General features: G+C 47.4%; 1 protein-coding gene across 2 annotated transcripts in view; it reads left to right on the forward strand.

The window, feature by feature from the left end:
- Positions 1-27,669, forward strand: part of WDHD1 (WD repeat and HMG-box DNA binding protein 1) — a 110,980-nt gene that overhangs the window by 40,873 nt on the left and 42,438 nt on the right. For both annotated transcript variants that reach the window (XM_068254717.1, XM_068254718.1), the window contains exons 9-15: positions 3,906-4,012; positions 4,455-4,596; positions 9,190-9,370; positions 10,282-10,472; positions 21,655-21,839; positions 24,653-24,894; positions 27,279-27,416. In XM_068254717.1, coding sequence (XP_068110818.1) covers positions 3,906-4,012; positions 4,455-4,596; positions 9,190-9,370; positions 10,282-10,472; positions 21,655-21,839; positions 24,653-24,894; positions 27,279-27,416 — 1,186 coding nt within the window. The remainder of the gene's footprint in view (positions 1-3,905; positions 4,013-4,454; positions 4,597-9,189; positions 9,371-10,281; positions 10,473-21,654; positions 21,840-24,652; positions 24,895-27,278; positions 27,417-27,669) is intronic.

The raw sequence follows: 27,669 nt of genomic DNA on the forward strand, positions 1-27,669 counted from the left end.
CAGGCGTGAGCCATTCTACACCTGAGCGTCAGCTCCGCGGCACTCTGCAGGCGCGAGCCATCCTACACCTGAGCGTCAGCTCCATGGCACTGCGCAGACGCGAGCCATCCTACACCTGAGCGTCAGCTCTGTGGCACTGCGCAGGCGCGAGCCATGCTACACCTGAGAGTCAGCTCCGTGGCACTGTGCAGGCGCGAGCCATCCTACACCTGAGCGTCAGCTCCATGGCACTGCGCAGACGCGAGCCATCCTACACCTGAGCGTCAGCTCCGTGGCACTGCGCAGGCGCGAGCCATCTTACACCTGAGCGTCAGCTCCGTGGTACTGTGCAGGCGCGAGCCATCCTACACCTGAGCGTCAGCTCCGTGGTACTGTGCAGGCGCGAGCCATCCTACACCTGAGCGTCAGCTCGTGGCACTGTGCAGGCGCGAGCCATCCTTCACCTCAGCGTCCGCTCCGTGGTACTGTGCAGGCGCGAGCCATCCTACACCTGAGCGTCAGCTCCGTGGCACCGTGCAGGCGCGAGCCATCCTACACCTGAGCGTCAGCTCCGTGGCACTGTGCAGGCGCGAGCCATCCTACACCTGAGTGTCCGCTCCGTGGTACTGTGCAGGCGCGAGCCATCCTACACCTGAGCGTCAGCTCCGTGGCACTGTGCAGGCGCGAGCCATCCTACACCTGAGCGTCAGCTCCGTGGCACTGTGCAGGCGCGAGCCATCCTACACCTGAGCGTCAGCTCCGTGGCACTGTGCAGGCGCGAGCCATCCTACACCTGAGCGTCAGCTCCGTGGCACTGTGCAGACGCGAGCCATGCTACACCTGAGAGTCAGCTCCGTGGCACCGTGCAGGCGCGAGCCATCCTACACCTGAGCGACAGCTCCGTGGCACCGTGCAGGCGCGAGCCATCCTACACCTGAGCGTCAGCTCCGTGGCACTGTGCAGGCGCGAGCCATCCTACACCTGAGCGTCAGCTCCGTGGCACTGTGCAGGCGCGAGCCATCCTACACCTGAGCGTCAGCTCCGCGGCACTGCAGGCGCGAGCCATCCTACACCTGAGCGTCAGCTCCGTGGCACTGCAGGCGCGAGCCATCCTACACCTGAGCGTCAGCTCTGTGGCACTGTGCAGGCGCGAGCCATCCTGCACCTGAGCGTCAGCTCCGTGGCACTGTGCAGACGCGAGCCATCCTACACCTGAGCGTCAGCTCCGTGGCACTGTGCAGACGCGAGCCATCCTACACCTGAGCGTCAGCTGCATGGTACTGTGCAGTCGTGAGCCATCCTACACTTGAGCGTCAGCTCCGTGGTACTGTGCAGGCACGAGCCATCCTACACCTGAGCGTCAGCTCCGTGGCCATGTGCAGGCGCGAGCCATCCTGCACCTGAGCGTCAGCTCCGTGGCACTGTGCAGGCGCGAGCCATCCTACACCTGAGCGTCAGCTCCGTGGCACTGTGCAGGCGTGAGCCATCCTACACCTGAGCGTCAGCTCCGTGGTACTGTGCAGACGCAAGCCATCCTACACCTGAGCGTCAGCTCCGTGGCACTGTGCAGGCGCGAGCCATCCTACACCTGAGCGTCAGCTCCGTGGCACTGCGAAGGCGCGAGCCATCCTACACCTGAGCGTCAGCACTGTGGTACTGTGCAGACGTGAGCCGTCCTACACCTGAGCGTCAGCTCCGTGGCACTGCGCAGGCGCGAGCCGTCCTACACCTGAGCGTCAGCTCCGTGGCACTGCGCAGGCGTGCGCCATCCTACACCTGAGCGTCAGCTCCATGGTACTGTGCAGGCACGAGCCATCCTACACCTGAGCATCAGCTCCGTGGCACTGCGCAGGCGCGAGCCGTCCTACGCCCGAGCGTAAGCTCCGTGGCACTGCGCAGGCGCGCGCCATCCTACACCTGAGCGTCAGCTCCGTGGCACTGCGCAGGTGCGAGCCAACCTACACCTGAGCAGAGTGGGTGAGCTCCTTGGAACTTTCGGGGTCCCAGCGGTGGGAAGGAGAGGGTCAGGGGAGGATGCAGAGGCTTCTCTCTCCACAGACCTGTATCTAAAATTTTCAGACGTGTTGAAACAGATTGCTTACATCTGTGCACCAGTTCGGAGCCACGCAGAACGTTCTGCGCAGTGCAGCTGCCCTCGTTCTTGTACGGGAGAGCGACCACGATATTCGGGGGTCCCAGAGCTGAATCTGTGCTTCCAGGTAACTTGAACACTGATTACCCCCCCACCCTCCCCGGGCACAGTGATGGGTGCCGTTTTTGTGCCCCCCCCCCCCCCTTCATTAGGCAGACCTGCAACCCCTGAAGGCGGGGTTATGTTACACACCTGATTCCGATCAATATATAACACGTGTTAAATTTTCCCCAGTTTTGAAAAGAAAGATTGAAAACTCTGAAAAAATGTCCTGGGCATTTCAAAAAATTGATAATCTATCCTACACCATTCATTCAATAATGATAAAAATCTAACCAAAAACAAATCGGCCACTCCTGATCAACGTATAATGATTAAAAACAGGAAATTCGATCAAATTTCTTTCAAGAATGGGAAAAAAACAACTTTTGTTGTTTTCTGAACATGAAATCGAATCTATTTATTGCATCATGTATGGCAACCTTAAAGTGTACCAGAGATCTTAAAGAGAACCTAAACTGAAAATAAAAAGTCAAAATAACCAGACACAGGTCATACTTACCTCCTGTGTAGTCTACTCCTCAATCTTTCTCTTCTCCTGCGTCCCATTTGTCCACTGTGATCAATGGAATTTTCCGTCCTCCATTTTGAAAATGTCCATTACCCCATAACTGCTTCCTGGTCAGCAAACTGTTAAACTGTAATATCACCCACTTAAGCCATAGGGAAACATGGACATTACCTTGCACATTCAGTTGTAACTGACAACTGCTGATATATAACTGATAGCAACTGGTATATTTCAGTTCTGACAAAATCTTGTCAGAACTGGAAGGGATCACTGTAAGAAGAAAATGGTGAGCTTCTGAGAGGAACTGATGGAGAGGTTAGTAGGTAATATTCATTTGCAACTACATCATGTGGTTATTTTAAAAAATTTTTTCCTTGCTTCAGGTTCCCTTTAAATCAAAAGATTTGATACTTACCCAGGGCTTCATCCTGCAGCACAGTTCAGCCGCGATCAGCTCCAGTAACTGGCTCAGTCGGGTCCAGTTTGGGTCTTCTGCACATGCGCAGACCTTCAATGCATGCGCAGTAGACCTGGATTGACATCACTGAGCCAGTTACCGGGGCTGATCGCGGCTGAACGCAGGCCACGGGAGGACGGCGTGGGACACGGAAGTGTTTCTGCTGCAGCAGGAAGCCTTGGGTAAGTATCAAATCTTTTGTTTTTATAGAGCTCTGGTTTACTTTAAGTTGAACTTATAACATTTCTGAACCAGAAGGGAAACAGTTTTGGTTGTTGAACCTAATGCCTGGTACACCTCATGCAATTTCCTGTCAGATGGGTTGAAATGTTTATTTTCAACAGGTCACATCTGATTTCTGATCAATTTTGTATAGAAGTGATCAGAAAAAAATCAGAGCTGTCAGAAATCATTGATTCGACCGTCTTTCTAACGGGAAATTGCATGGTGTGTACTTTTTGGTCAAGTTGAACAATTTCCATTATGTGAACCAGTAAACCAGTACCTGACGAGCTGGAGAATCCACCACCTGTTCCTGCTCTATTGAATTCAGAAGCATCTTCACACACACGGCTCTACCTCTGAGCTTTTCATCTATTGGTCGGCTCTTCAATAAAGAATGGCCCGCCCACGGATTGCTCTGTGCGATCAATTTAATTTTCTTTTGTTGATTGGCCTGTATCAGTTGATGTGTGGGTATTATTGGTTTCAGAATGCTTGACACCCCTTGTCTTTGGTTATTGCAGACAGTGAACGTGGTCACCTGGTCTCCTTGTGGACAGTTCCTCATAGCCGGCAGCATTGATGGCTGTATTGTGGCCTGGAATGTGGCCACTAAGGCTTGCTTGGAAAGGTGAGTTGTACACCTCTACCGTTTCCTGTACCCCCTGGGCATACATCCTTCCCTCATAACAACATCTAAATGAATGGGGGGGGGGGGGGGTTAAAAAGAGGTGGGGTAGTATTCAATAATCATACCTAGAGGCGACGGTGTGTTTTTTGGGATATCTAGTAGGAGTGCAGCTTTTCCAAAGGTCAAATAGGGAATGGCCTTAGGTAGAGCGAATGCTTGTCAGAAAAAGTGAGTTTTGAGGGAGCGATTAAAGATCTCAAAGGTTGGAGAGTGCCGAATGTGTTGTGGAAGGGGATTCCAGAGGAGAGGTGAAGCACGTGAGAAATCTTGTATATGTGAATGTGAGGAGGACAGAAGAAGCTCGTGCAGATCTGAGTTTGTGATTGGGTTGGTAGCTGGAAACTAGTTAATGCATTGCTGATGTGTTTCCATTGTGCTTCAGGGTCAAGCATGAGAAGAGCTTCTCTATCTGTGCCCTTGCTTGGCACCCCACATTACCGCAGGTGGCTTACACTGATAACGAGGGCAATCTGGGACTGCTGGAGAACGTCTGCCAGGGGGCAGCGAAGCCGACCAGCACTAAGGTACGTCCAGAATTCTACTCCATGCTTATTTCTGCAGAGACTCTAAATATGTTGCTACAGATTTATACTCCGGGGGGATCCCTGATTAATGCCAGTAAGGCTGGTTCAGTGTTCTCCCCAGGCTCTTTTTAGGCGGGTGCTCCACCCGGCTATTTTTGGTGACTACCCAGCTGTTATCTGCTCTCCTCCTCCTATGCTGTAAGCAGAGAAGCGTCAGCCCTGCATTCTCTCATCTTGCCCCACCCGGCTACTTTTTAAAACCACCCGGCTGAAAAAAATTCTGGGGAGAACACTGTGGTTTATTAAAGTGTACCAGAGACGGGGCTCTGGTAAAAATGTATACATACCGGGGGTTCCTCCAGCCCCCTTCGCATGTATCGTTCCCACACCACCGTCCTCAGTCTTCTCCCTCTTCGTTTTCAGGTTCTGTAACTTTGGCCAGCCCACGCATGTGCAGTGCGGCCCTCCATCTCTCTCTGGCGTCTGCGAGCATTCTGCGCCTGTGCAGTACTACTGCGCAGGCGCAGAACGCTCCTAGGCACGGGAGAGAGACGAAAGAAGCGCACTGCGCATGCGTGGACGGACCGCGACTGGACGAAGTTACAGGACCCCGAACCAAAGAGAGAGAAGGCTGAGGACGTCGGCGTGGGAGCGATCTGTGCGGAGGGGGCTGGAGGAACACCTGGTATGTATACATTTTTACCAGAGCCCCGTCTGGTTTCCTTTAACCATTTCTGCTGCCCGGACGTGAAGTTCACGTCCGGGCGGCTGCTCTGCTGCAGTGCCGCGCGCGATCGTGGGCGCGCCCCCGTGGTGTCCCCTGGTAGCCCTGGGATCAGTGAATGGGAACATGGTTCCCGATCACCTGTCCGTGTCCCTGGCAGAAAAACCGAAGCGCTCTTACTAGAGGCTCCAGTCTTTCTACACGTAAAAATTTCCGCATCCCCCTTGTACTTCCGCTTAGCGAGAAGCACAAGGACGGAAGAAAAAACTCAAGGTGGCCATCTTGCGGCCAAATAGTAAAACTACAGCTACATATTTTTTACATTATATTTTACACATATAATAACATTAAAAATTAAATTTTTATTTCCCACACCAAAATATTACCCAAATAAAAAATTTTATGGAAAAATTTTTTTTTACTGTACAATAAAAAAAACAAAAAAAAACCAAACAAACCATAAATAGTTACCTAAGGGTCTGAACTTTTTAAATATGCATTTGAAGGGGGTATACTACAAACATTTTTAAATTTTAAGCTTGTAAATAGTGATGGACGCAAAACGGAAAAAATGCACCTTTATTTCCAAATAAAATATTGGTGCCATACATTGTGATAGGGACAAAATTTAAATGGTGTCATAACCGAACAAACAGGCAAATAAAATACAAAGGTTTTAATTATGGTAGCGTGGATTATTTTAAAGCTATAATGGCCGAAAACTGAGAAATCATGAATTTTTTTCAGTTTTTTTCTTATTAATCCTGTTAAAATGCATTTATAAAAAACACATTCTTAGCAAAATGTACCACCCAAAGAAAGCCTAATTAGTGGCAGAAAAAACAAGATATAGATCAATAAATTGTGATAAGTAGTGATAAAGTTATTAGCAAATGAATGGGAGGTGAAAATTGCTCTAATGCATGAGGTGAAAAATCCCCGCGGGCTGAAATGGTTAAAGATGGGAAACAGAGGGGATCAAGTGAAGTAAGCTGGATTTGCCTTTAAATATGCCTATTAAGTGACAGAAGTTTTTAACGTTAGGATTGCTGAGAGGTTGTTGGTTAAAGCAAACCTGAAGTGAAAAAAAGTATAATTTAATGAATTGTATGTGTAGTACGGATAATTAATAGAACATTAGTAGCAAAGAAAAGTCTCCATATTTTTATTTTTAGTTATGTAGTTTTTTTCCTTAATAACATTGCATGATTCTGTCACAGTTGTAGTTCTAAAACCACTTGAAAACAAAACAGAAATAATGACCCTTTGAACTTTCCTGCTGTAAACCTCTTCTCAATCGGTCTCTCTGTTTCTTGGCTGTTTTAATGCTTCAGAAAACAGGATTGTATTCCATCCAGTGGGTCAAAGAGCTCAGAGAAGCTCTTGTGCATAGATAACTGTTGCTTTTATTACTCTTCCTGTACTGGAAAACAATGAGATTTTTGCTTGCACGAGTTTATCTTGATTACCTTTCATCAGGTCCCTTTTTGACCCTGCTTGCCTCCCAACAACAGCCAGCAGTTACAGCATACCTGAAGGGACATGTGACACAATCAGATAAACATAGGAACATGTGGTACTGGCCTCGCTAAAAAAAATAAGTCTCAAATCCCTTTCTGGTTTTCAGTTCAGAAAGAATTGATAAACCGGAGTTATCTATGTAAATGAGCTTGTCAAATTCAGTAGTTTCCTGAAAAGTAAATATAAGCCAAAACAGCTGAGAAAACGTTAGAGAAGGCTTGTGATTAGTGGGGAGTGCTTGATCAAAGTGGCAGCAGGGTTCAACTCGCCCTTGTCGCTGCCCCTGGTTGTTTCATACATCACACCAATAATTCCACCTTCCAGCTGTGAAAGGGGGAAGTATCGGAGTAATGGAGAAGAGGCCACTGATTAGAAATGGTGGGAGGAGACTGTGAAGGGCTTGGCTGTGAGGAGCCGCAGACGAGAATTGGTAATGTCAGTCAGAGGAGGGGTCACAGATGAGAAGTGGTAGGAGGAGTCGGTGAAGGGGTTGGTTGAGGGGGCATCAGATCAGGAGTGGTGGGGGGGAGTCCGTGAAGGGGTTGGTTGAGAAGGACAACAGATCAGGAGTAAACTGGACAGGTTGATATGCTTAGCAGCAGCCTTAATGATACCTCGTAGAGGTGAGTGTAGTGAGGTTGATATTTGGAAGAGAGGAGATTTCAGTAGTCTAGGCATTGAACGATGAGGGCAGCACCAAGACTTTTGAGGCCTCCTGTGTTAGGAAAGGGCAGACTTTGGTGGTATTTGGCAGAGGGAAGTGGCAGGACTTCTCTAGATTGTACTTCATTGCGTTTGTCTAAAGTCTCTTATTGTAGTGACCCCCTTTTACAAGATACAAGATGGATTTATTCGCCAAGTGCGGGGGTACCGTCCTCGGAATTGCTTGTGGTATACATGGCAAAGGCAAAATACACGTCAACAGTTATCTATCTTACATATATGGCTACAAGTACAAATACACAGACTAAACTAAAAGGATTACAAAATGCAAGAAAACTAGAAATCCCCCTTATATAAATGTATTGAAACACGCAAATGAGCAAAATGCAGACAGGATGTCAAAAAATGCAAAAGATTCTTTATTGTGAGCCAACTACAAGATTAAAAAACAATGATTTAAAAACAAGGTAGCCAGACCTGGGCCATAAGCCCCTAAGTAATATGATAATGGAAGTGAGCTCCACAGGTAATAATGATATAATAAAAGCGGTTTACTCTGGAGTTTCTGTGAAATATATGAACCAGTACCACAAGAAATTACTATATAAATAATGGTGGGACTGTGTCACAGATAATCCCCAGAGGTCCACAAACAAACACATGGGATGGTAAGAATTCTCAATAACAAACTGCTACTATTACATTGATAAGTGCAGGTGCAGATACAAAAGTACAAAAATACAATATTTACAAAATATGACAATCTGATGAAGGTGAATAGCATAGGGGTGAGGTAGATGAGACTAAAGGTAGATCGATGAAAAAGTACAAACAGTTGTTAGGAGGAGAAAGGGATTATCTCCCTTAAGGTGCAGCAGTGGTAATGTGCAAAAAAGAAGGTAGCAGTAAGAAGAGAGACTAACAATGCAGAGCTCACCTAAAGTATTGAATGATAGGTCGCAGGACTGGCTAAGCGGGCGCTGCCTACGCCGTCCGACTAGTTCCGCCGAAGCTGCAAGGGGACATGTAAGGAGGCCGCGCCCGCTTAGCCAGTCCTGCGACCTATCATTCAATACTTTAGGTGAGCTCTGCATTGTTGTTCTCTCTTCTTACTATTTATATAGTAATTTCTTGTGGTACTGGTTCATATATTTCACAGAAACTCCAGAGTAAACCGCTTTTAATATATCATTATTACCTGTGGAGCTCACTTCCATTATCATATTACTTAGGGGCTTATGGCCCAGGTCTGGCTACCTTGTTTTTAAATCATTGTTTTTTAATCTTGTAGTTGGCTCACAATAAAGAATCTTTTGCATTTTTTGACATCCTGTCTGCATTTTGCTCATTTGCGGTTTCAATACATTTATATAAGGGGGATTTCTAGTTTTCTTGCATTTTGCAGTGTATTGGTTTGGGTCGGTGACCCATTTCCCCCGAATTAGCCTATTATGGCAATTAGAGATATACTAATCATCTAATGATGTCTGCTCGCTTGTTTTGGTGTTGAAAAATAAACTAAAAGGATTAACAGTACATTTTACATTTTACGTCTGCAATCGCTACCATTTTACATGCTGCTGCGTTAGTAAGATAACCTTGACGGAGTCCAAGCAGCCTTAACAGGTATGACGTCTTCGATCATTGTGCTAGTGAGAGTTAAGCTAATGCCATGTTTCCTTTAGACCTCAGAGGCAGCTACCAAAGACTATGATGCGCTGTTTGATGAAGATGGGGATGATGAGGACTTCCTGAACACAGACATGATTGACCGGGAGGCCGAGGAGGATGACGACGATGACATTGGACCGGTTTCTGGTCGTACGAGAGTCCGGGCCATCCTGGATGACGATGACAATTCTCTAGGTATGGGCAGGTGTTCCTTCTCACATACTACATGTGACCACTGGCCAGGAATAATATCTTCTACAGAAGACATACAGTTTTCAAAAGAAAGAATTTATTTAATTAAAGAGGACCCCCAGACAATGGAGTTGGGCTCCTCAGGGCCCATAAATAACCATTTGGATACAACAAGGACACCTCTTTGGTTTTACCAAACCTTTGCAGAGAACATAAAGCTATCACCAGGCAGATCACTCGGTGTCCAGCAGCACCTCATCTCCCAACAAGCACAACAACGATCTATGTAAATGTGGCCATACATCAGGCAATGAATGGCAGATTGACCAAGAGATCAATCTGATCGGAGTGAGATCTGTTTCCTGCCCATACACCACAGGTCGATTCAGCACAAAATCGATCGTCAATCGACCTCACCGAACACACGCTGCTCCTCCCAGTGTAGAATGTTTCCTGCCTTGTGCAGTATACTTTACCTGTGTGTGTTTCCACTGCTGGCTAAGGGCTCCATCCACAATTCGCATACACACGCTGAGCGAACAGAGCCCGGGGGCCAGCGGCACACAGGGACAGGTCTCTCGTTCATCGTCTGGATATTGCACGTCGTTAATGCCGCGCACCCGATCGACCACGCCGGCCCGACATCTTGCAGCATGTCTGATCGATACATGCGACCAATTTCGGACAAATCAGTGGCACTATCTTGTTCAGTTTTATTCAATAAAATGGTCTGTATCGACTTGGAAAATCCAACACTCTGTGTATGCGCATTCCACATACGGAAGCAATAAATGGATACAATCGTATTCCTGCCCTCAATCCGACCGGTTTCGCCCCAGGGGCGTCAGGGATATTATAACCCACAGTAAACCTTGCATTATTTCTTCAGATATTTGCCTTGTGTTTTCCCCCAGGCGTCCCGTCCCTGAAGGCTGGCGATGCCGAGAAGCCAGAGGGGGTGAATGATGATGACGACCGGTCTACCGTAGCCGAAGCAGTTCCATCTCTTCCCTTGCAACCTGTTTATCATGGACCCATGCCAACACCGCATCAGAAGCCTTTCCAGCCGGGCTCCACCCCGGCACACCTCATGCATCGGTTCATGGTGAGTTCTGCCGGGCAGGGAAGGTACATGTGCAGCTGGCACCCGGTCTGTCGGTATAAATGGTCTTGGTTCTCATGACTCGATGATCTGTAAAGGAGGATCATGTCTAGAGTATTTGATTGCCTGAAACTAATCCTCCTCCTCCAAAACATTGCCTGCACAGTGGTGTAGTGGTTAGCACTCTCGTCTTGCAGCGCTGGTTCCCTGGTTTGATTCCCAGCCAGGGAACTATTTGCATGGTGTTTGTATGTTCTCCCTGCATCTGTGTGGGTTTCCTTTGGGCACTCTGGTTTCCGCTTACATCCCAAAAACATACAGGTGAGTTAATTAGCTTCCCCCTAAATTGCCCCTAGATTACAATACATACTCCACACAATACACATAGACATATGACTACAGTAAGGATTAGACTGTGAGCTCCTCTGAGGGAGAGTTAAGGGACATGACAATATACTCTGTACAGCGCTGTGTAATATGTCAGGGAAATATACACTCACCTAAAGGATTATTAGGAGCACCATACTAATACAGTGTTTAACCCCCTTTCGCCTTAAATAAAACCTGAACTGAAAATGAAAAGTCAAAATAAACATGCACAAGTCATACTTACCTCTCGTGTACTCTACTTCTCAATCTCTTTCTCCTCTCCTGTGTCCTGTTCGTCCACTGTGATCAATTAAATTCTCTGTCCTCCATTTTGAAAATGGCCATTACTCCACAACAGCTTTCTGGTCAGCACCAGGGCCGGATTACTGACCAGGCAACAAAAGCAGTCGCTTGGGGCCCCATTCAGAGTCAAAGGGGCCCCATCAGCACATAAACCAGCCCTCGCCATCCCGTCAGCGGTGGCTGGATGGTATAATGGTTAAAGGGACTCTGAGCAATGCAGTAACTATGGAAAGTTGCATATCATTTTAAAGCTCTCTTTCTCCTCTTTCCAATGATATATAAACGGCCGCCCTATGCCTTTTAGTTTTCGATATATTCGCGATCGAAATCGCGGCCACAGGACGACTTTTCTCCAAAGTCGGCAGCTTGATTCAGCACAATGCAATGAAATATAAGGAACCCAGGGGGATATAATTACAAACATCATGCTGGTAGGTGTGAGGATGTAATTAATTAGGTGTGGGTATGCTTAAAGGCATACCCACAGGCACTGCTCGGAGTCCCTTTAAGGGCTCTGCGTCTGACACAGGAGACCAGGGTTCGAATCTCGGCTCTGCCTGTTCAGTAAGCCAGCACCTATTCAGTAGGAAACCTTAGGCAAGTCTCTCTAACACTGTTACTGCCTATAGGGCGCCTCCTAGTGGCTGCAGCTCTGGCGCTTTGAGTCCGCCAGGAGAAAAGCGCAATATAAATGTTATTTGTCTTGTCTTGTTTTGTCAAATGATGCCGTGCGCTGCTGATTGTCTTCAGAGCCAGGCTCTCCGCCTAGGTCCCCCTCCTGCTACTGTGCGCTCTGCCGCTGCCCACTCCGCCCTCCCTTCCCACAGAGAACCACAGCTGCAGCACGAATGATAGCAGCAGATGGCAAACGCTCACTGACCTATCCATGATCCAAGCGATAGAGATCCCGTCATCTGAAACCCATCTGTCTCTTCTACAGTGCAGCCGCTCGCTCTGAACTTCCTGATTCTCAGATCAGACAGGAAGTAGGAAGTAGTAATAGTAGTAGTAACAAAGTGGCAGCACTCTAGAGGATACAGATGGGCTCCGGATGACGGGACCTCTATTGCTTGGATCGCAATAGGTGAATGTGAGTCATCTGGTGCTGTCATTCTCCCCCGCTGCGGCTGCCTTCTCTGCTGGACTATCGTATTCACTGGGATGGAGGCTGCATGGTGGCTGTCTAGTTTTGGAGGAAATCGGTTGTTCGGTGGTGGGGGTGGTTATGTAATTCTGTCTGGGGAACGGGCCCCATGGCCGTTTCTACCACAGTGCGGGCAGTGCGACCGCACTGAGCGCAGGCTGGCAAGTGAAGGAAGGGGGCGCAGGATGGAGACACTGTGACTGCTAGAGGGAGCCTTGAATTTGTGACACGTAGTGCAGTCCGACTGTTCATGTCACATACTCTCACTGCAGCCTGTCTTTCTCTTTCTCTTCTCTATGTCGGTCAGCTGTTCTCTAGCTCCGCCCCTATCCTTAGCTGCACGGAGGTATTGAGCAGAGCAGATGTGAGCAGAGTAGAGTACACGGGACTCCCGACAAAGAATGAAACCAGCAGCACCAGCACAAGTAACTACAGTACAGTAGTGCATGTAAGCTGCAGCTCCGCACATCAGGGGAGAGGGGGCATAATAAGGCTAATGCCAAATACATGTGTACTGGCATCTATTTGTAAAAAGTAAAAGCATGGAATCTTGAACATTTTGGGCTGCCAATAAAATAGTATTTCAAAGTGCTGCACACAGGAAATGGTTTTGTTCAGCAAATGAAGAAAGACTTTGCAGACAGCATGTGCTCTGCTGGAATGCCAGGCACTGTGATTGCTTGGCTGACAGTCTGGCAGTATGATCCTCCCTACTCTGCTCTTCCTGTGATCAAGCACCTGAATAGATAAGGATGGTGAAAAATGAACACAGTGAGTGGGGGATGCAGGCTTTGATTGTTTTTCACAATGACTAAATAGGAGGGCAGTAGCTCAATAATATTATTGCATTCAGATAGATATATATGGGGATAAAATGTGTGTAAATTTAAGTTTAGTACTTAGCTTCATAAGATTGTGTATTACAATACTTACATGTACCTTCTATAATTTCATATGGCTAAAGCCCTTTCTCTTTTTCTGCTCACCTTTTCCCATCACCTACTCTGTCCGCCCTCTCCGTAGTGTGCCCTGTCCGCCCTCTCCGTAGTGTGCCCTGTCCGCCCTCTCCGTAGTGAGCCCTGTCCGCCCTCTCCGTAGTGTGCCCTGTCCGCCCTCTCCGTAGTGTGCCCTGTCCGCCCTCTCCGTAGTGTGCCCTGTCCGCCCTCTCCGTAGTGTGCCCTGTCCGCCCTCTCCGCCCTCTCCGTAGTGTGCCCTGTCCGCCCTCTCCGTAGTGTGCCCTGTCCGCCCTCTCCGTAGTGTGCCCTGTCCGCCCTCTCCGTAGTGTGCCCTGTCCGCCCTCTCCGTAGTGTGCCCTGTCCGCCCTCTCAGTACTGTGCCCTGTCCGCCCTCTCCGTGCTGTGCCCTGTCCGCCCTCTCCGTGCTGTGCCCTGTCCGCCCTCTCCGTACTGTGCCCTGTCCGCCCTCTCCGTACTGTGCCCTGTCCGCCCTCTCCGTACTGTGCCCTGTCCGCCCTCTCCGTACTGTGCCCTGTCCGCCCTCTCCGTAGTGTGCCCTGTCCGCCCTCTCCGTAGTGTGCCCTGTCCGCCCTCTCCGTAGTGTGCCCTGTCCTCCCTCTCCGTAGTGTGCCCTCTCCGCCCTCTCCGTAGTGTGCCCTCTCCGCCCTCTCCGTAGTGTGCCCTGTCCTCCCTCTCCGTACTGTGCCCTGTCCGCCCTCTCCGTACTGTGCCCTGTCCGCCCTCTCCGTACTGTGCCCTGTCCGCCCTCTCCGTAGTGGGCCCTGTCCGCCCTCTCCGTAGTGGGCTACGTAGCTCAATAATATTATTGCATTCAGATAGATATATATGGGGATAAAATGTGTGTAAATTTAAGTTTAGTACTTAGCTTCATAAGATTGTGTATTACAATACTTACATGTACCTTCTATAATTTCATATGGCTAAAGCCCTTTCTCTTTTTCTGCTCACCTTTTCCCATCACCTACTCTGTCCGCCCTCACCGTACTGTGCCCTGTCCGCCCTCTTCGTACTGTGCCCTGTCCGCCCTCTCCGTACTGTGCCCTGTCCGCCCTCTCCGTACTGTGCCCTGTCCGCCCTATCTGTAGTGTGCCCTTTCCGCCCTCTCCATACTGTGCCCTGTCCGCCCTCTCCATACTGTGCCCTGTCCCCCTCTCCGTACTGTGCCCTGTCCGCCCTATCTGTAGTGGGCCCTGTCCGCCCTATCCGTAGTGGGCCCTGTCCGCCCTCTCCGTAGTGGGCCCTGTCCGCGCTCTCCGTAGTGGGCCCTGTCCGCCCTCTCTGTAGTGGGCCCTGTCCGCCCTTTCTGTAGTGGGCCCTGTCCGCCCTCTCCGTACTGGGCCCTGTCCGCCCTCTCCGTAGTGGGCCCTGTCCGCCCTCTCCGTAGTGGGCTACGTAGCTCAATAATATTATTGCATTCAGATAGATATATATGGGGATAAAATGTGTGTAAATTTAAGTTTAGTACTTAGCTTCATAAGATTGTGTATTACAATACTTACATGTACCTTCTATAATTTCATATGGCTAAAGCCCTTTCTCTTTTTCTGCTCACCTTTTCCCATCACCTACTCTGTCCACCCTCACCGTACTGTGCCCTGTCCGTCCTCTTCGTACTGTGCCCTGTCCGCCCTCTCCGTACTGTGCCCTGTCCGCCCTCTCCGTACTGTGCCCTGTCCGCCCTCTCCGTACTGTGCCCGGTCCCCGCCCTATCTGTAGTGGGCCCTGTCCGCCCTATCCGTAGTGGGCCCTGTCCGCCCTCTCCGTAGTGGGCCCTGTCCGCCCTCTCCGTAGTGGGCCCTGTCCGCCCTCTCCGTAGTGGGCCCTGTCCGCCCTCTCCGTAGTGGGCCCTGTCCGCCCTTTCCGTACTGTGCCCTGTCCGCCCTCTCCGTACTGTGCCCTGTCCGCCCTCTCCGTACTGTGCCCTGTCCGCCCTCTCCGTACTGTGCCCTGTCCGCCCTCTCCGTAGTGGGCCCTGTCCGCCCTCTCCGTAGTGGGCCCTGTCCGCCCTCTCCGTAGTGGGCCCTGTCCGCCCTCTCCGTAGTGGGCCCTGTCCGCCCTCTCCGTAGTGGGCCCTGTCCGCCCTCTCCGTACTGTGCCCTGTCCGCCCTCTCCGTACTGTGCCCTGTCCGCCCTCTCCGTAGTCTGCCCTGTCCGCCCTCTCCGTAGTCTGCCCTGTTTGATTATTATGTATTTATAAAGCACTAATATATTCTGCAGCACTTTACAGAGTACATAGTCATGACACTGACTGTCCTCAGAGGAGCTCACACTCTAATCTTACCATAGTCATAGTCTAATGTCCTACCATATTATTATTATGTATTTATATAGCACTGACATCTTCTGCAGCACTTTACAGAGTACATTGTCATGTCACTGACTGTCCTCAGAGGAGATCACAATCTAATCCTACCATAGTCATAGTCTAATATCCTACCATATTAATATTATTATTATGTATTTATATAGCACTGACATCTTCTGCAGCATATTACAGAGTACATAGTCATGTCACTGACTGTCCTCAGAGAGGCTAACAATCTAATCCTACCATAGTCATAGTCTAATATCCTTCCATATTATTATTATTATGTATTTATATAGCACTGACATCTTCTGCAGCACTTTACAGAGTACATTGTCATGTCACTGACTGTCCTCAGAGGAGATCACAATCTAATCCTACCATAGTCATAGTCTAATATCCTACCATATTAATATTATTATTATGTATTTATATAGCACTGACATCTTCTGCAGCATATTACAGAGTACATAGTCATGTCACTGACTGTCCTCAGAGAGGCTAACAATCTAATCCTACCATAGTCATAGTCTAATATCCTTCCATATTATTATTATTATGTATTTATATAGCACTGACATCTTCTGCAGCACTTTACAGAGTACATAGTCATGTCACTGACTGTCCTCAGAGGAGATCACAATCTAATCCTACCATAGTCATAGTCTAATGTCCTACCATATTAATATTATGTATTTATATAGCACTGACATCTTCTGCAGCACATTACAGAGTACATAGTCATGTCACTGACTGTCCTCCTCAGAGGAGATCACAATATAATCCCTGTCATAGTTATGTCTATGTATTTAGTGAAGTGTTTGTATTGTAGTCTAGGGCCAATTTAGGGGGAAGCCAATTAACTTAGCTGTATGTTTTTGAGATATTGGTGGAAACTGGAGTGCCCAGAGGAAACCCACACAGACACAGGAAGAACATACAAATAGTGCCCTGGCTGGGATTCGAACCGGGCGGGAGGGGGGCGTATTTTTTGACACTCGCCCTGGGAGAAATTTAACCTAGAAACTGCACTGGGAACGGCTTCCGGTTTGGCGGTGTCCAGAGCTTTCTGCTATTGCCAGGCTGGAGATGCAGGGGGAAAGTGCTGTTGCTGTGATATCTGGCGCCCTCTTCACAGGGGTGCCCCAGCCCCTGAGTGCAAATGTCCCAGCCATTCATCTCTTACTCTGCATTTTGCCGCTGCTATTCCCTGCATTGTGCAGGAAAGCGGGCTGTTGCCCATAGAAACCAGTAGCTCGGCTGCCCCGGTGTGTGTGGCATGTTGCTGTGCAGCTGCATCTTCTGATTCTATTACGACATGATGGGGGGGGGCCCAAATCAGTTACTTTGCTTAGGGCCCCATGTAGCCTTAATCCGGCTCTGGTCAGCACACAGTTAAACTGTAACATCGCCCACTTGAGCCATAGGGAAACATGGACACATTAGTTCTCCTCTCAGCTATAACTGACAGCAACTGATATATTTCAGTTCTGACAAAATGTTGTCAGAAATGGAAGGGATCATTGTCAGAAGAAAATGGTGAGCTTCTGAGAGGAACTGATGGCAAGGTAACTATGTAATGTTCATTTGACGTTACCTCATGTGTTTATTTTAAGTATTTTTTCTCAGCACAGGTTCTCTTTAAGAACTGCTTTAAAGAGACTCTGAAGCGAGAATAAATCTCCCTTCAGACCTCATAGATAGCAGGGGCATGTGTGCCCCTGCTAAACTGCCGCTATCCCGCGGCTAAACGGGGGTCCCTTCACCCCCAAACCCACCCCCGCAAACCTTGGACCCCCCCGTTAAGCCGCGGGATAGCGGCGTTTTAACAGGGGCACACATGCCCCTGCTATCTATGAGGTCTGAAGGGAGATTTATTCTCGCTTCAGAGTCTCTTTAATTCTACATGGCATTGATTCAACAAGGTGCTGAAAGCATTCTTTAGAAATGTTGGCCCATATTGATAGGATAGCATCTTGCAGTTGATGGAGATTTGTGGGATGCACATCCAGGGCACGAAGCTCCCGTTCCATCACATCCCATAGATGCTCTATTGAGTTGAGATCTGGTGACTGTGGGGACCATTTTAGTACAGTGAACTCATTGGCATGTTCAAGAAATCAGTTTGAAATGATTTGACCTTTATGACATGGTGCATTATCCTGCTGGAAGTAGCCATCGGAGGATGGGTACATGGTGGTCATGAAGGGATGGACATGGTTAGAAACAACGCTCAGGTAGCCCGTGGCATTTAAACGATGCTCAATTGGCAGTAAGGGGCCTAAAGTGTGCCAAGAAAACATCCCCCACACCATTACACCACCACCACCAGCCTGCACAGTGGTAACAAGGCATGATGGATCCATGTTCTCATTCTGTTTACGACAAATTCTGACACTTTCGCTTACAGGACTGCCACATACTGGATGTTTTTCCCTTTTCACACCATTCTTTGTAAACCCTAGAAATGGTTGTGCGTGAAAATCCCAGTAACTGAGCAGATTGTGAAATAATCAGACCGGCCCGTCTGGCATCAACAACCATGCCACGCTCAAAATTGCTTAAAGGGACTCCGAGATCTAAATAAAAATGAAATCGGTACTCACCTGGGGCTTTCTGCAGCCCAGCGTAGGTCGGGAGGTCCCACGGCGTCCATCCGGCTCTTCTCCCAGGGGCTGGCCAGAAATGGCTCCCCGGCGACACCGGGACCGAGTGTCGGGCTCCCTCTTCCTGAAACGTCATGTCTGTCGTCACCACGCCGACCGCCTCGCGTCATCACGGCGGCCGGCGTGACAGTACTGCGCATGCGCGGTTTAATTGCGCATACTGTCACGCCGGCCGGTGTGCTGACGACAGACGTGACGTTTCAGGAAGAGGAGCCCGACACTCGGGCCCAGTGTCACGGGGAGTCGCCGGAGAGCCATTTCTGGCCAGGCCCAGGGAGAAGAGCCAGATGGACGTCGAAGGACCTGCCGACCTACGGTGGGCTGGAGAAAGCCCCAGGTGAGTACCAATTTCATTTTTATTTAGAGCTCGGAGTCCCTTTAAATCACCTTTCTTTCCCATTATGACATTCAGTTTGGAGTTCAGGAGATTGTCTTGACCAGGACCACAACCCTAAATGCATTAAGCAACTGCCATGTGATTGGTTGATTAGATAATTGCATTAATGAGAAATTGAACAGGTGATCCTAATAGTCCTTTAGATGTGTATGTGTGTGTGTGTGTGTGTGTAAGTATATATATGTATATATGTATATATATATATATATATATATATATATATATGTATATATATATATGTATATGTGTATATATATATATATATGTATGTATATATATGTATATGTATATATATATATATGTATATATATATATGTATATATATATGTATATATATATATATATATATATATATATATATATATATATATATATATATATATATATATATATATATATATATATATATATATATATATATATATATAATTTTTTTTTTTTTACCGTAAATCATAATGAACTATGAGTAACACAAACACCCCAGTCTACACCTAACCCTTAAAGAGAGTCTGAAGCGAGAATAGATCTCGCTTCAGACCTCATATATAGCAGGGGCATGTGTGCCCCTGCTAAAACGCCGCTATCCCGCGGCTTAATGGGGGTCCCTGTCCCCCCAAATCCCCTCCGTAATGCGGGGGAGCGTTTCCGCATTGGGGCAGGGCTAACCGCTGCAGCCCTGCCCCTCGCGCGTCTGTCAGACGCGTATCTCCGCCTCTCCCCCGCCTCTCTGTCTTCCTTCACTGAGAGGGGCGGGGGAGAGGCGGCGATGCGCGTCTGATAGACGCGCTGGGAGGCAGGGCTGCAGCCGTTAGCCCTGCCTCCAGGAAGAGAAATGTAGCGACCAAGTCTGCGACCAACTTTTGCGGGGGGTGGGTTGGGGGTGAAGGGACCTCCGTTAAGCCACGGGATAGCGGCGTTTTAGCAGGGGCACACATGCCCCTGCTATATACGAGAGCTGAAGCGAGATTTAGTCTCGCTTCAGTGTCTCTTTAATGCCCTGGCCCTATCTATTCCCAACGCTAAGTCTTCCCATTACCTAAATGTACCTCCTTTTAATCAATACCAGTTGCCTGGTATTGCTGATCGATTTGGTTGCAGTAGTGTCTGAATCACATTAGAAACGAGCATGCCAGCTAATCTTGTCAGATCTGACAACGTAAGAAACACCTGATGTGCTGCATGGGTCTATGGCTAAAAGTATTAGAGGCAGAGAATCAGCAGGACAGGCAACTGGTTTTGTTTAAAAGGAAAAAATTATGGCAGCCTTCATATCTCTCTCAATTCAGCTGTCCTTTAAAGGACACCCGAAGCGAAAATAAACTAATGAAATAAACGATTGTATCTATCTTCCTTCTCCTGAAAATGACTTTTTAATATATTCCACAGTTTTATTTAATGTTTAAACCTACTTTTTAAGTTTTAACAGTTTTTTTGTTTTTGCTCAATGACACATTTATTGAAGTATGCCAGAGCTAAAATCTATGAACTATTGACCTTTTTTTTTTTTTTTATCTCTTTCCTGCTCTCATGCCATTTTCTGCTAGGAAAGTGTTTTCCAGTTGGAATTTCTTATCAGTGAGGGTCACACTGAAGTCACTTCCTGTCTGAGTCAGGACTGAGTCGGCCACTTACTGATATTTAACTCTTTCAGACAGAGAAAGAAAAAAAGGAACACAGCCTAGTTATTTGTGTGCTTGGCACTGTACATACAGGTGTCTATCTCATCATGTCACATGTCACTTCGGGTATCCTTTAATGAAAACCTGTAACTAAAAAAAGTTCCCCTGGGGGGTACTCACCTCGGGTGGGGGAAGCCTCCGGATCCTATTCAGGGGCATAAAATGATAACTTGCATATTCAGTAGCGGTGCATTGTGGGTAACCACAATCGCTCATTTAAAGCTGAATTATCACAAATACCATGTGTTTTAAAAAGGCAAACTGCACTAAGCATTGCTTTTTACTAGGAGGGGTTTTCGGTCTCTTTTAGTCCCCTATACTTTCCTTGTGGTTTTGGGTCACCCCGAGCTGCTGAGGTACCCTGTTTTCTTATCTAGTTTTGGTGATCAAATCAGTAAACGATACATGCACTTTTTTTTTTTTTTACCAAAAAAAAAAAAAAAGAGGCATTTTAATATCTTATAATAGACTAGTAAATTATTCAGGATACCCAATTTTACATAAATGCTCCTGCTTTCTTTAACAAACCCTTCCTATATATATTGTTTACTGTTTGTGCATTCCCACTGAGGCTTAGCCTAGGCTATTTAGCTATGCACCCCCCCCCCCCCCAGTGCACTCTGTGCGACCGGGTGTTATTTCTTCTCACTTCAGAACTCACAACAAACTCACATTCCACGTGATGCACCTGTCAGCAGTCAAGATGTCACCACCTCTGATAAATGTAACGCTATGAATTGGGGTGAAAAATAATTTTACAACGGGCAAACACCTGTTCAATGTATAAATGAATATTGTAAAAATTAAAAAAATTTAACCATTAAAGCGGATTAAAACTCTGACAAAATATTCGACAAAAATGTGTTTTCCTACTTTTTATAACCCATACAATTATCATATTTTTTGTGCACAAGTATTATAATTTATTTATAAATTATATCTTCCCAAAGTTCAGTATATTTACTTTGAAAGCTGCTGGTGCATTTTATTCATAACTGTTGTCATTCTGTTGTAAATGCTGCCGGCAGTGATTTCTGACCTGTGCTTCACTCCAGGACTCATTAGCATAAGTTTCTGCACAGCCAGAGAATGTTTACTTAATTGTATCAAGTAAATTGTATACAGAAGATAAACTAATCACCAGTTCGGAAGCGGCAGCCCCTGCAGGAGAAAAAGTCAGTCCTGTGATGTAACCCTTTAAATGCTGTTTTACTAAAAAAAAAAACATTGTGTTAGTAGATTATATGCTGTAAATAATCTTTTAGAGCAAAGAAGAAATACTGGGTTATATTCCACTTTTAAGTTACTTTCTCTGTAAGAAGGTTATTGTTTTATTTGTCCCCAGATGTGGAACTCTATTGGAGTTATCCGCGGGTACAATGACGAGCAGGACAATGCCATCGACGTGGAATTTCACGACACGTCTGTCCACCACGCTCTTCACCTGACCAACACGCTGAACCACACCGTGGCGGACATGTCCCAGGAGGCCGTGCTGCTGGCGTGTGAGAGCACCGAGGAGCTGGCCAGGTGAGGGCGCTGCAATGTGTAATCATCCGCCCCATGGTAAGGAGGGTCTTCACTGACATCTCCAACAAACCACGTCCCACCGAGAGGGCAACCTGTTCCTGTCTCTTCCAGCAGCCATCTATGGGGGTCTTTCCTGGATGCTGTTGTGTAGTTATTACTATTTTTATTTTATTTTTATTTATTTTTTTAAGAAGGGTGACTTCCCATATTTTCTTCAGTACCGCCATTGCTATGCATGGACTCTGGATATATTCATGAACAGCTTGTAGGACATGTTCTTGTAGGACATGTTCTTGTAGGACATGTTCTTGTAGGACATGTTCTTGTAGGACATGTTCTTGTAGGACATGTTCTTGTAGGACATGTTCTTGTAGGACATGTTCTTGTAGGACATGTTCTTGTAGGACATGTTCTTGTAGGACATGTTCTTGTAGGACATGTTCTTGTAGGACATGTTCTTGTAGGACATGTTCTTGTAGGACATGTTCTTGTAGGACATGTTCTTCTAGGACATGTTCTTCTAGGACATGTTCTTCTAGGACATGTTCTTGCTGCCACACTCCTCACCATGTACGAGGACCGCCACACTGCGCCTGCTCAGTAAGCTTAAGCCGCTTGTCCAAGGTGCAGCCTTATTGCGCAGGCGTAGTATGGCAGCACTTGCGCAGAAGGGTAAAATGGCTACAAACTTTAAAAAAAAAAGGGTCCCAACCAGTGGTGGTGGTCTTAAAGGAGGATTTGGAAAGTTTATGGAGGCTGCCTGGGGAACATGTAGTTAAAAAAAAAATGCCCCAACGGGGTACTTATCTTGGGAAGGGGCAGGCCTCTGCATCCTAAAGAGGGTTCCCCTGTTCTCTACAGTGGAGGGGGTCCAGCGCTGGGACTCCTGAAGACCGCAATGTCGGCATGTGCGCATACGCACCAGCGCCTTCCTGCTATGTCTTCATTGGAAATAGCTGAGCCAGAACCGGTCCACTGTACTGTGCAGGCGACTCGCACCTGAGCAGCAGAGGTGACCTAATCAGGCTCGCTATTTCCGATGGAGACCGAGCGAGAAGCTATGCCTGCTCGCAGCTGCAGCAGCGTTTGTTTGTTTTTAGTCTTGGGGGCCCAGCACAGTATCAGGCTGGCCGAGGACAACAGCTGAAGCCTCACTGGGGTCCAGGGACTTCCCGCTACCAAGGTAAGTAATTTCACTTTTTTTCCTTACATGTATTCTTAAAGAGACACTTAAGCCAGAAAAAAAAAAGTTTTACTCACCTGGGGCTTCTACCAGCTCCCTGCAGCAGTCCTGTGCCCTCGCAGCCACTCACTAATCCTCTGGTCCCCCGCTGCCAGCTAGTTTCGTTTTTGCTGACAGGCCCGTCAGGACTGGCCACGTGTAGCTTTTTCCGCATTCCCGACTTTAATTAGCGTTGCCGCATTACGCACGCATAGATATGCGGCAACGCGTATTTTTGTACGCGTTGCAGCCTGCAATAGCGCTAATTACAGTCGGGAATGCGGAAAAAGCTATGTAAAGTGGAACTGTGAATTCCTAAAAAAACAAACAGTTTCACTTACCTGGGGTTTCCTCGAGCCTCCAGCTGCCATCCTGTCCCGCGCCGAGCCTGCACGAGCCTCCGTTCTCCCGCCGCCAGCAAGTTTACTTACAGTCGTAAGTCGACAGCAACTGCACCTGCGCAGGACGCTACTGCGTGCTGGAACACGAAGAAAGCTTCGCGTAGCCTGGGACGCGCAGGCGCAGTTGTCGTCGAGTTACAAGTCAACAGTAACTAAACTAGCTGGCGGCGGGAGAATGGAGGCTCGTGCAGGAGCGGCGCGGGACAGGATGGCAGCTGGGGGCTTGGGGAAGACCCAGGTAAGTGAAACTTTGTTTTTTTGGAATTTATATTTCCGCTTTAATAGTAATCATTACATCACAAATCTGCTTGAATCGTAAATAAAGAATCGGCAAGTTGTTCACCATAGATTACAAAATACGATCATATAGTCGGCCCGTAAATAGCCAGTTTATCAATCCAATTTGAACATATCTGGTCTAATCTAAAATAAAACTAAAATTATACCATTGTTGGATGAATAAGATCTGTTTCCAGTCTATTATATCCAATGTACTAAATTGATCGAAAGAATCGTCAATAAAAATTGTACCGTATATGGGCACCTTTAGACATACATGGGCTGGATAATGGCCCGATGTAGCTAGGTGATTTATCCCTCACTGATTGGAGATCGGTATCGATCTATCCGCCATTGCTCCATCACCTGCTCGCTTGAGGGATCACCAGCTAGATGCTAATATGTCTGAGTTGATTCGAATGTTATACTAATTGTATGCAAATTGTACCAGTCCAATTCAGTGGCTGCTGATTTTGATTGGTCATATTTTTAAAGCTGCACACATTTGCGTCAACTTGTAATCGTCAGCATATCATTAACTATTCCTAGCTCACAAAGAGATTTTCCAACATATTCAATGACACTTTGGATCGATAAATGTCACAAAATAAATGGAAAGGAAAGTTGATTGGATACGTTGAGGCAATAGATTTCCTGCACATCTGATCAAAGTGATTTAATTGACTCGTTAAATTGATAGGGGTATGCCCAGCTTTGGTTTGAAGCTAGTAGAAAATATGCCTTACTTCCAGAATGCTCTGTGGAGGAGAATTCCACATAGCTAATCAGCCTTGGCTAAGCATCACTAGGAGAGTGGGACTTCAATAATTTAAAAGTGAATACTTTACTACATTCCACTATGTCATGACAGTGCTTCTTTAAACCAATACTAACCTTTCCCCTGTCCTCAGTAAACTCCAGTGCCTGCACTTCAGCTCCTGGGACACCAACAAGGAATGGATGGTGGACATGGCCAAAGGCGAGGACATCCAGGCCGTGTGTATGGGCCAGGGCTGGGTGGCTTGTGCTACGAACGCCTTGCTGGTCCGTATCTTCACTGTGGGCGGAGTTCAGAAGGAGATCTTCAGTCTTCTGGGGCCGGTAGTGTGCATGTCGGGCCACGGAGAGCAGCTTCTCATAGTCTATCACAGAGGTGAGTATAGCTCTGCCTGATGATCTGATATGCATCTGAGATGAATCCAAATCATGATCCCTGTTTATGTCTCATGTGCCAAGATAATAGAATAATAATGAAATGTCATCAAACACTGATCTGGCTCGTTACATATAGCACACTTATGGAAACGCGATCGCAGGGACAGCAAAGAGTGCATAGACTGTCTGCCATTTCCATCCATGTGCGGCGATTCACCGATGAATAGCCACGCATGGTTTGCTGCATTTCGGGGCGCTTTAGCCTGCAATCCCATTTAGTATAATGAATGGGATTGCAAGCCCCGCCCCCCACCGGGAGTGACGCTCTGTGCTGCATGGAAACGAGCCCTGGGTCTATGGAGCAGCAGCACAGAAAGGCTGGCTGTGGCTTTAAGCATTGGCATTGCAGGGCTCTGTTCTTGACACGCCCCCTTCAATTCCTGCTCAGTGATGGGGTGGGAGATGAGACAGGTGGAGATTAGGGCAGACAGGTCTGTGTTCCTGACACACCCCCTTCAGCTCCTGCTCAGTGATAGGGTGGGAGATGAGATAGGAGCAGAGGAGGACATTAGTGCAGACTGGCCTCTGGTCCTGACAGGGCCTTCAGCTCCTGCTCAGTGATTGGGTGAGAGATGAGATAGGAGCAAAGGAGGAGATTAGTGCAGACAGGCCTCTGGTCCTGACGCCCCCTTAAACTCCTGCTCAGTGATTGGGTGAGAGATGAGATAGGAGCAAAGGAGGAGATTAGTGCAGACAGGCCTCTGGTCCTGACGCCCCCTTCAACTCATGCTCAGTGATTGGGTGGGAGATGATACAGGAGCAAAGGAGGAGATTAGGGCAGACAGGTCTTCAGCTGCCTCTCTTGCTCAGGTACAACTAATCAGCAGTGCCAAAACCCTTCACTCTCTCTTTTGTACAGAATGATGCTTATGGGTGTGAAGTGTAACCCCAGTGTGTAGTGTTGCTGCATACTACATTTTTATCATATTGGGGAATAGTAACCCTTTTTGAACCATGTACTTAATTTTTTTTCTCATAATTTTTTAGACTAAGTTAGAACCCTGAATTCAGTTGTTGGGGTGAAGAGGCTGCTGGGTAAAGCTGCCACATCTCCTGATCCTGCGCTGTCATGTGATCAGGGTATCGGGGGGGGGCTCTATACCCAAGAAGCTAACTTGGGCGCCTGCGGTTAATGGACGATTTTGGCGACGCATGGCTATTGGATGCGCAAAGCCCAAATGTGGGCACTCGATAAACCAAAAAATTTTTGTTTTTGAAAATTTTAGGTTTTTATTTGTCGCCTAATTGACAACGTTATTTATTTATTGTTTAGACTTCTATCGGCTTCACCCAGCGCCCATTTTTCCTCACGGCTCTATTTTATGCTCCTGCTCAGCCCCCTACTCCTGCCCACACACCCCTATTACCTTGATAAGCATCACTTTTCAGCTCCGCCCCCTCCTCCTGCCCACACTCGCCCATTACCTTTAAGCACATAACCGCACAGAGCTGTTAATGTCCATTCACACTGGGGCAACTTGCGGGCGGTTTCCGACGATTCTTCAATTGTCTACGATCACTAGCACTTTGAAAAGTATATGGCAGTGATCTCACTGCAGCGATCGCCTGTGATTTGCGATTCGGATATAACGCAAGAGGGATGCATGCATTGCTTTTTTTTCGCAAATTCAGAGTAATTGAAATGTTATAAAATGTGAATTGTGATCGCTCAAGAATCGTGAAAATATGCCAAATATCGCTGAAAAATCCCTGTTGCAAAACACTAATTAACATGTATAAATACATCAGAGGGCAATATAATAGCTTGGCGGATGGGCTTTTTGTCCCTAGGCCTTCTCAAAGGACTAGAGGACATGATCTGCGCATGGAGGAAAAACGGTTTAGCCATTTATTTAGGAAAGGGTTCTTTACAGTAAGAGTGAATAAGATGTGGAATGCATTGCCACAGGAAGTCGTTATGGCAAACTCTATACCTGCATTTCAAGGGGGCTTAGATGCTTTCCTTGCGTTGAAAGACATCCATGGCTACAATTACTAGGTAATGCCTAATGATGTTGATCCAGGGATTTTATCTGATTGCCATCTGGAGTCGGGAAGAAATGTTTCCCTTTAGGGGCTAATTGGACCATGCCTTGTAAGGGTTTTTCACCTTCCTCTGGATCAGCAGGGGTATGTGGGGGACGGGCTGGTGTTGTACTTTATACTGGTTGAACTCGATGGACGTATGTCTTTTTTCAACCAAAATAACTATGTAACTATGTAACTATTGATTTTGCTAGCGTTTTGCGATCCCCAGTGTGAAAGGGGTGATATTCTTCAGCTTCTACTCTTAAAGTCTGCCCTGTACCCCCTCCTCTGCAGGGACGGGCTTTGATGGCGACCAGTGTCTTGGCGTGCAGCTTCTGGAGCTCAGTAAGAAGAAGCGGCAGATCCTCCATGGTGACCCCCTGCCCCTGACGAGGAGGAGCTACTTGGCCTGGCTGGGGTTCAGCGCAGAAGGTGAGTGGAACGTCGGAACAATACGGATGGTCGGAGAGATTCTGTGTTACTAAATGGTATGCTAATTTTATGCAAATGTTGCTTGGAAATGCTGCTTCTGATTGGTCCATTTCTAAACTGCAGAAATGTAAATCAGATCACAATTATCAGCACCTCATTGACTGTCACTCCTTTTCACTTCTTTCAGTAGTACATCTACAAGGAGCAGATTAAACAAGCCCACTGTGGTGTACGAGAGAATCGTGTTCTTACA

This window comes from Hyperolius riggenbachi, chromosome 9 (genome assembly GCF_040937935.1).
Source record: "Hyperolius riggenbachi isolate aHypRig1 chromosome 9, aHypRig1.pri, whole genome shotgun sequence".
NCBI classification, from domain to species: Eukaryota; Metazoa; Chordata; class Amphibia; order Anura; family Hyperoliidae; genus Hyperolius; species Hyperolius riggenbachi.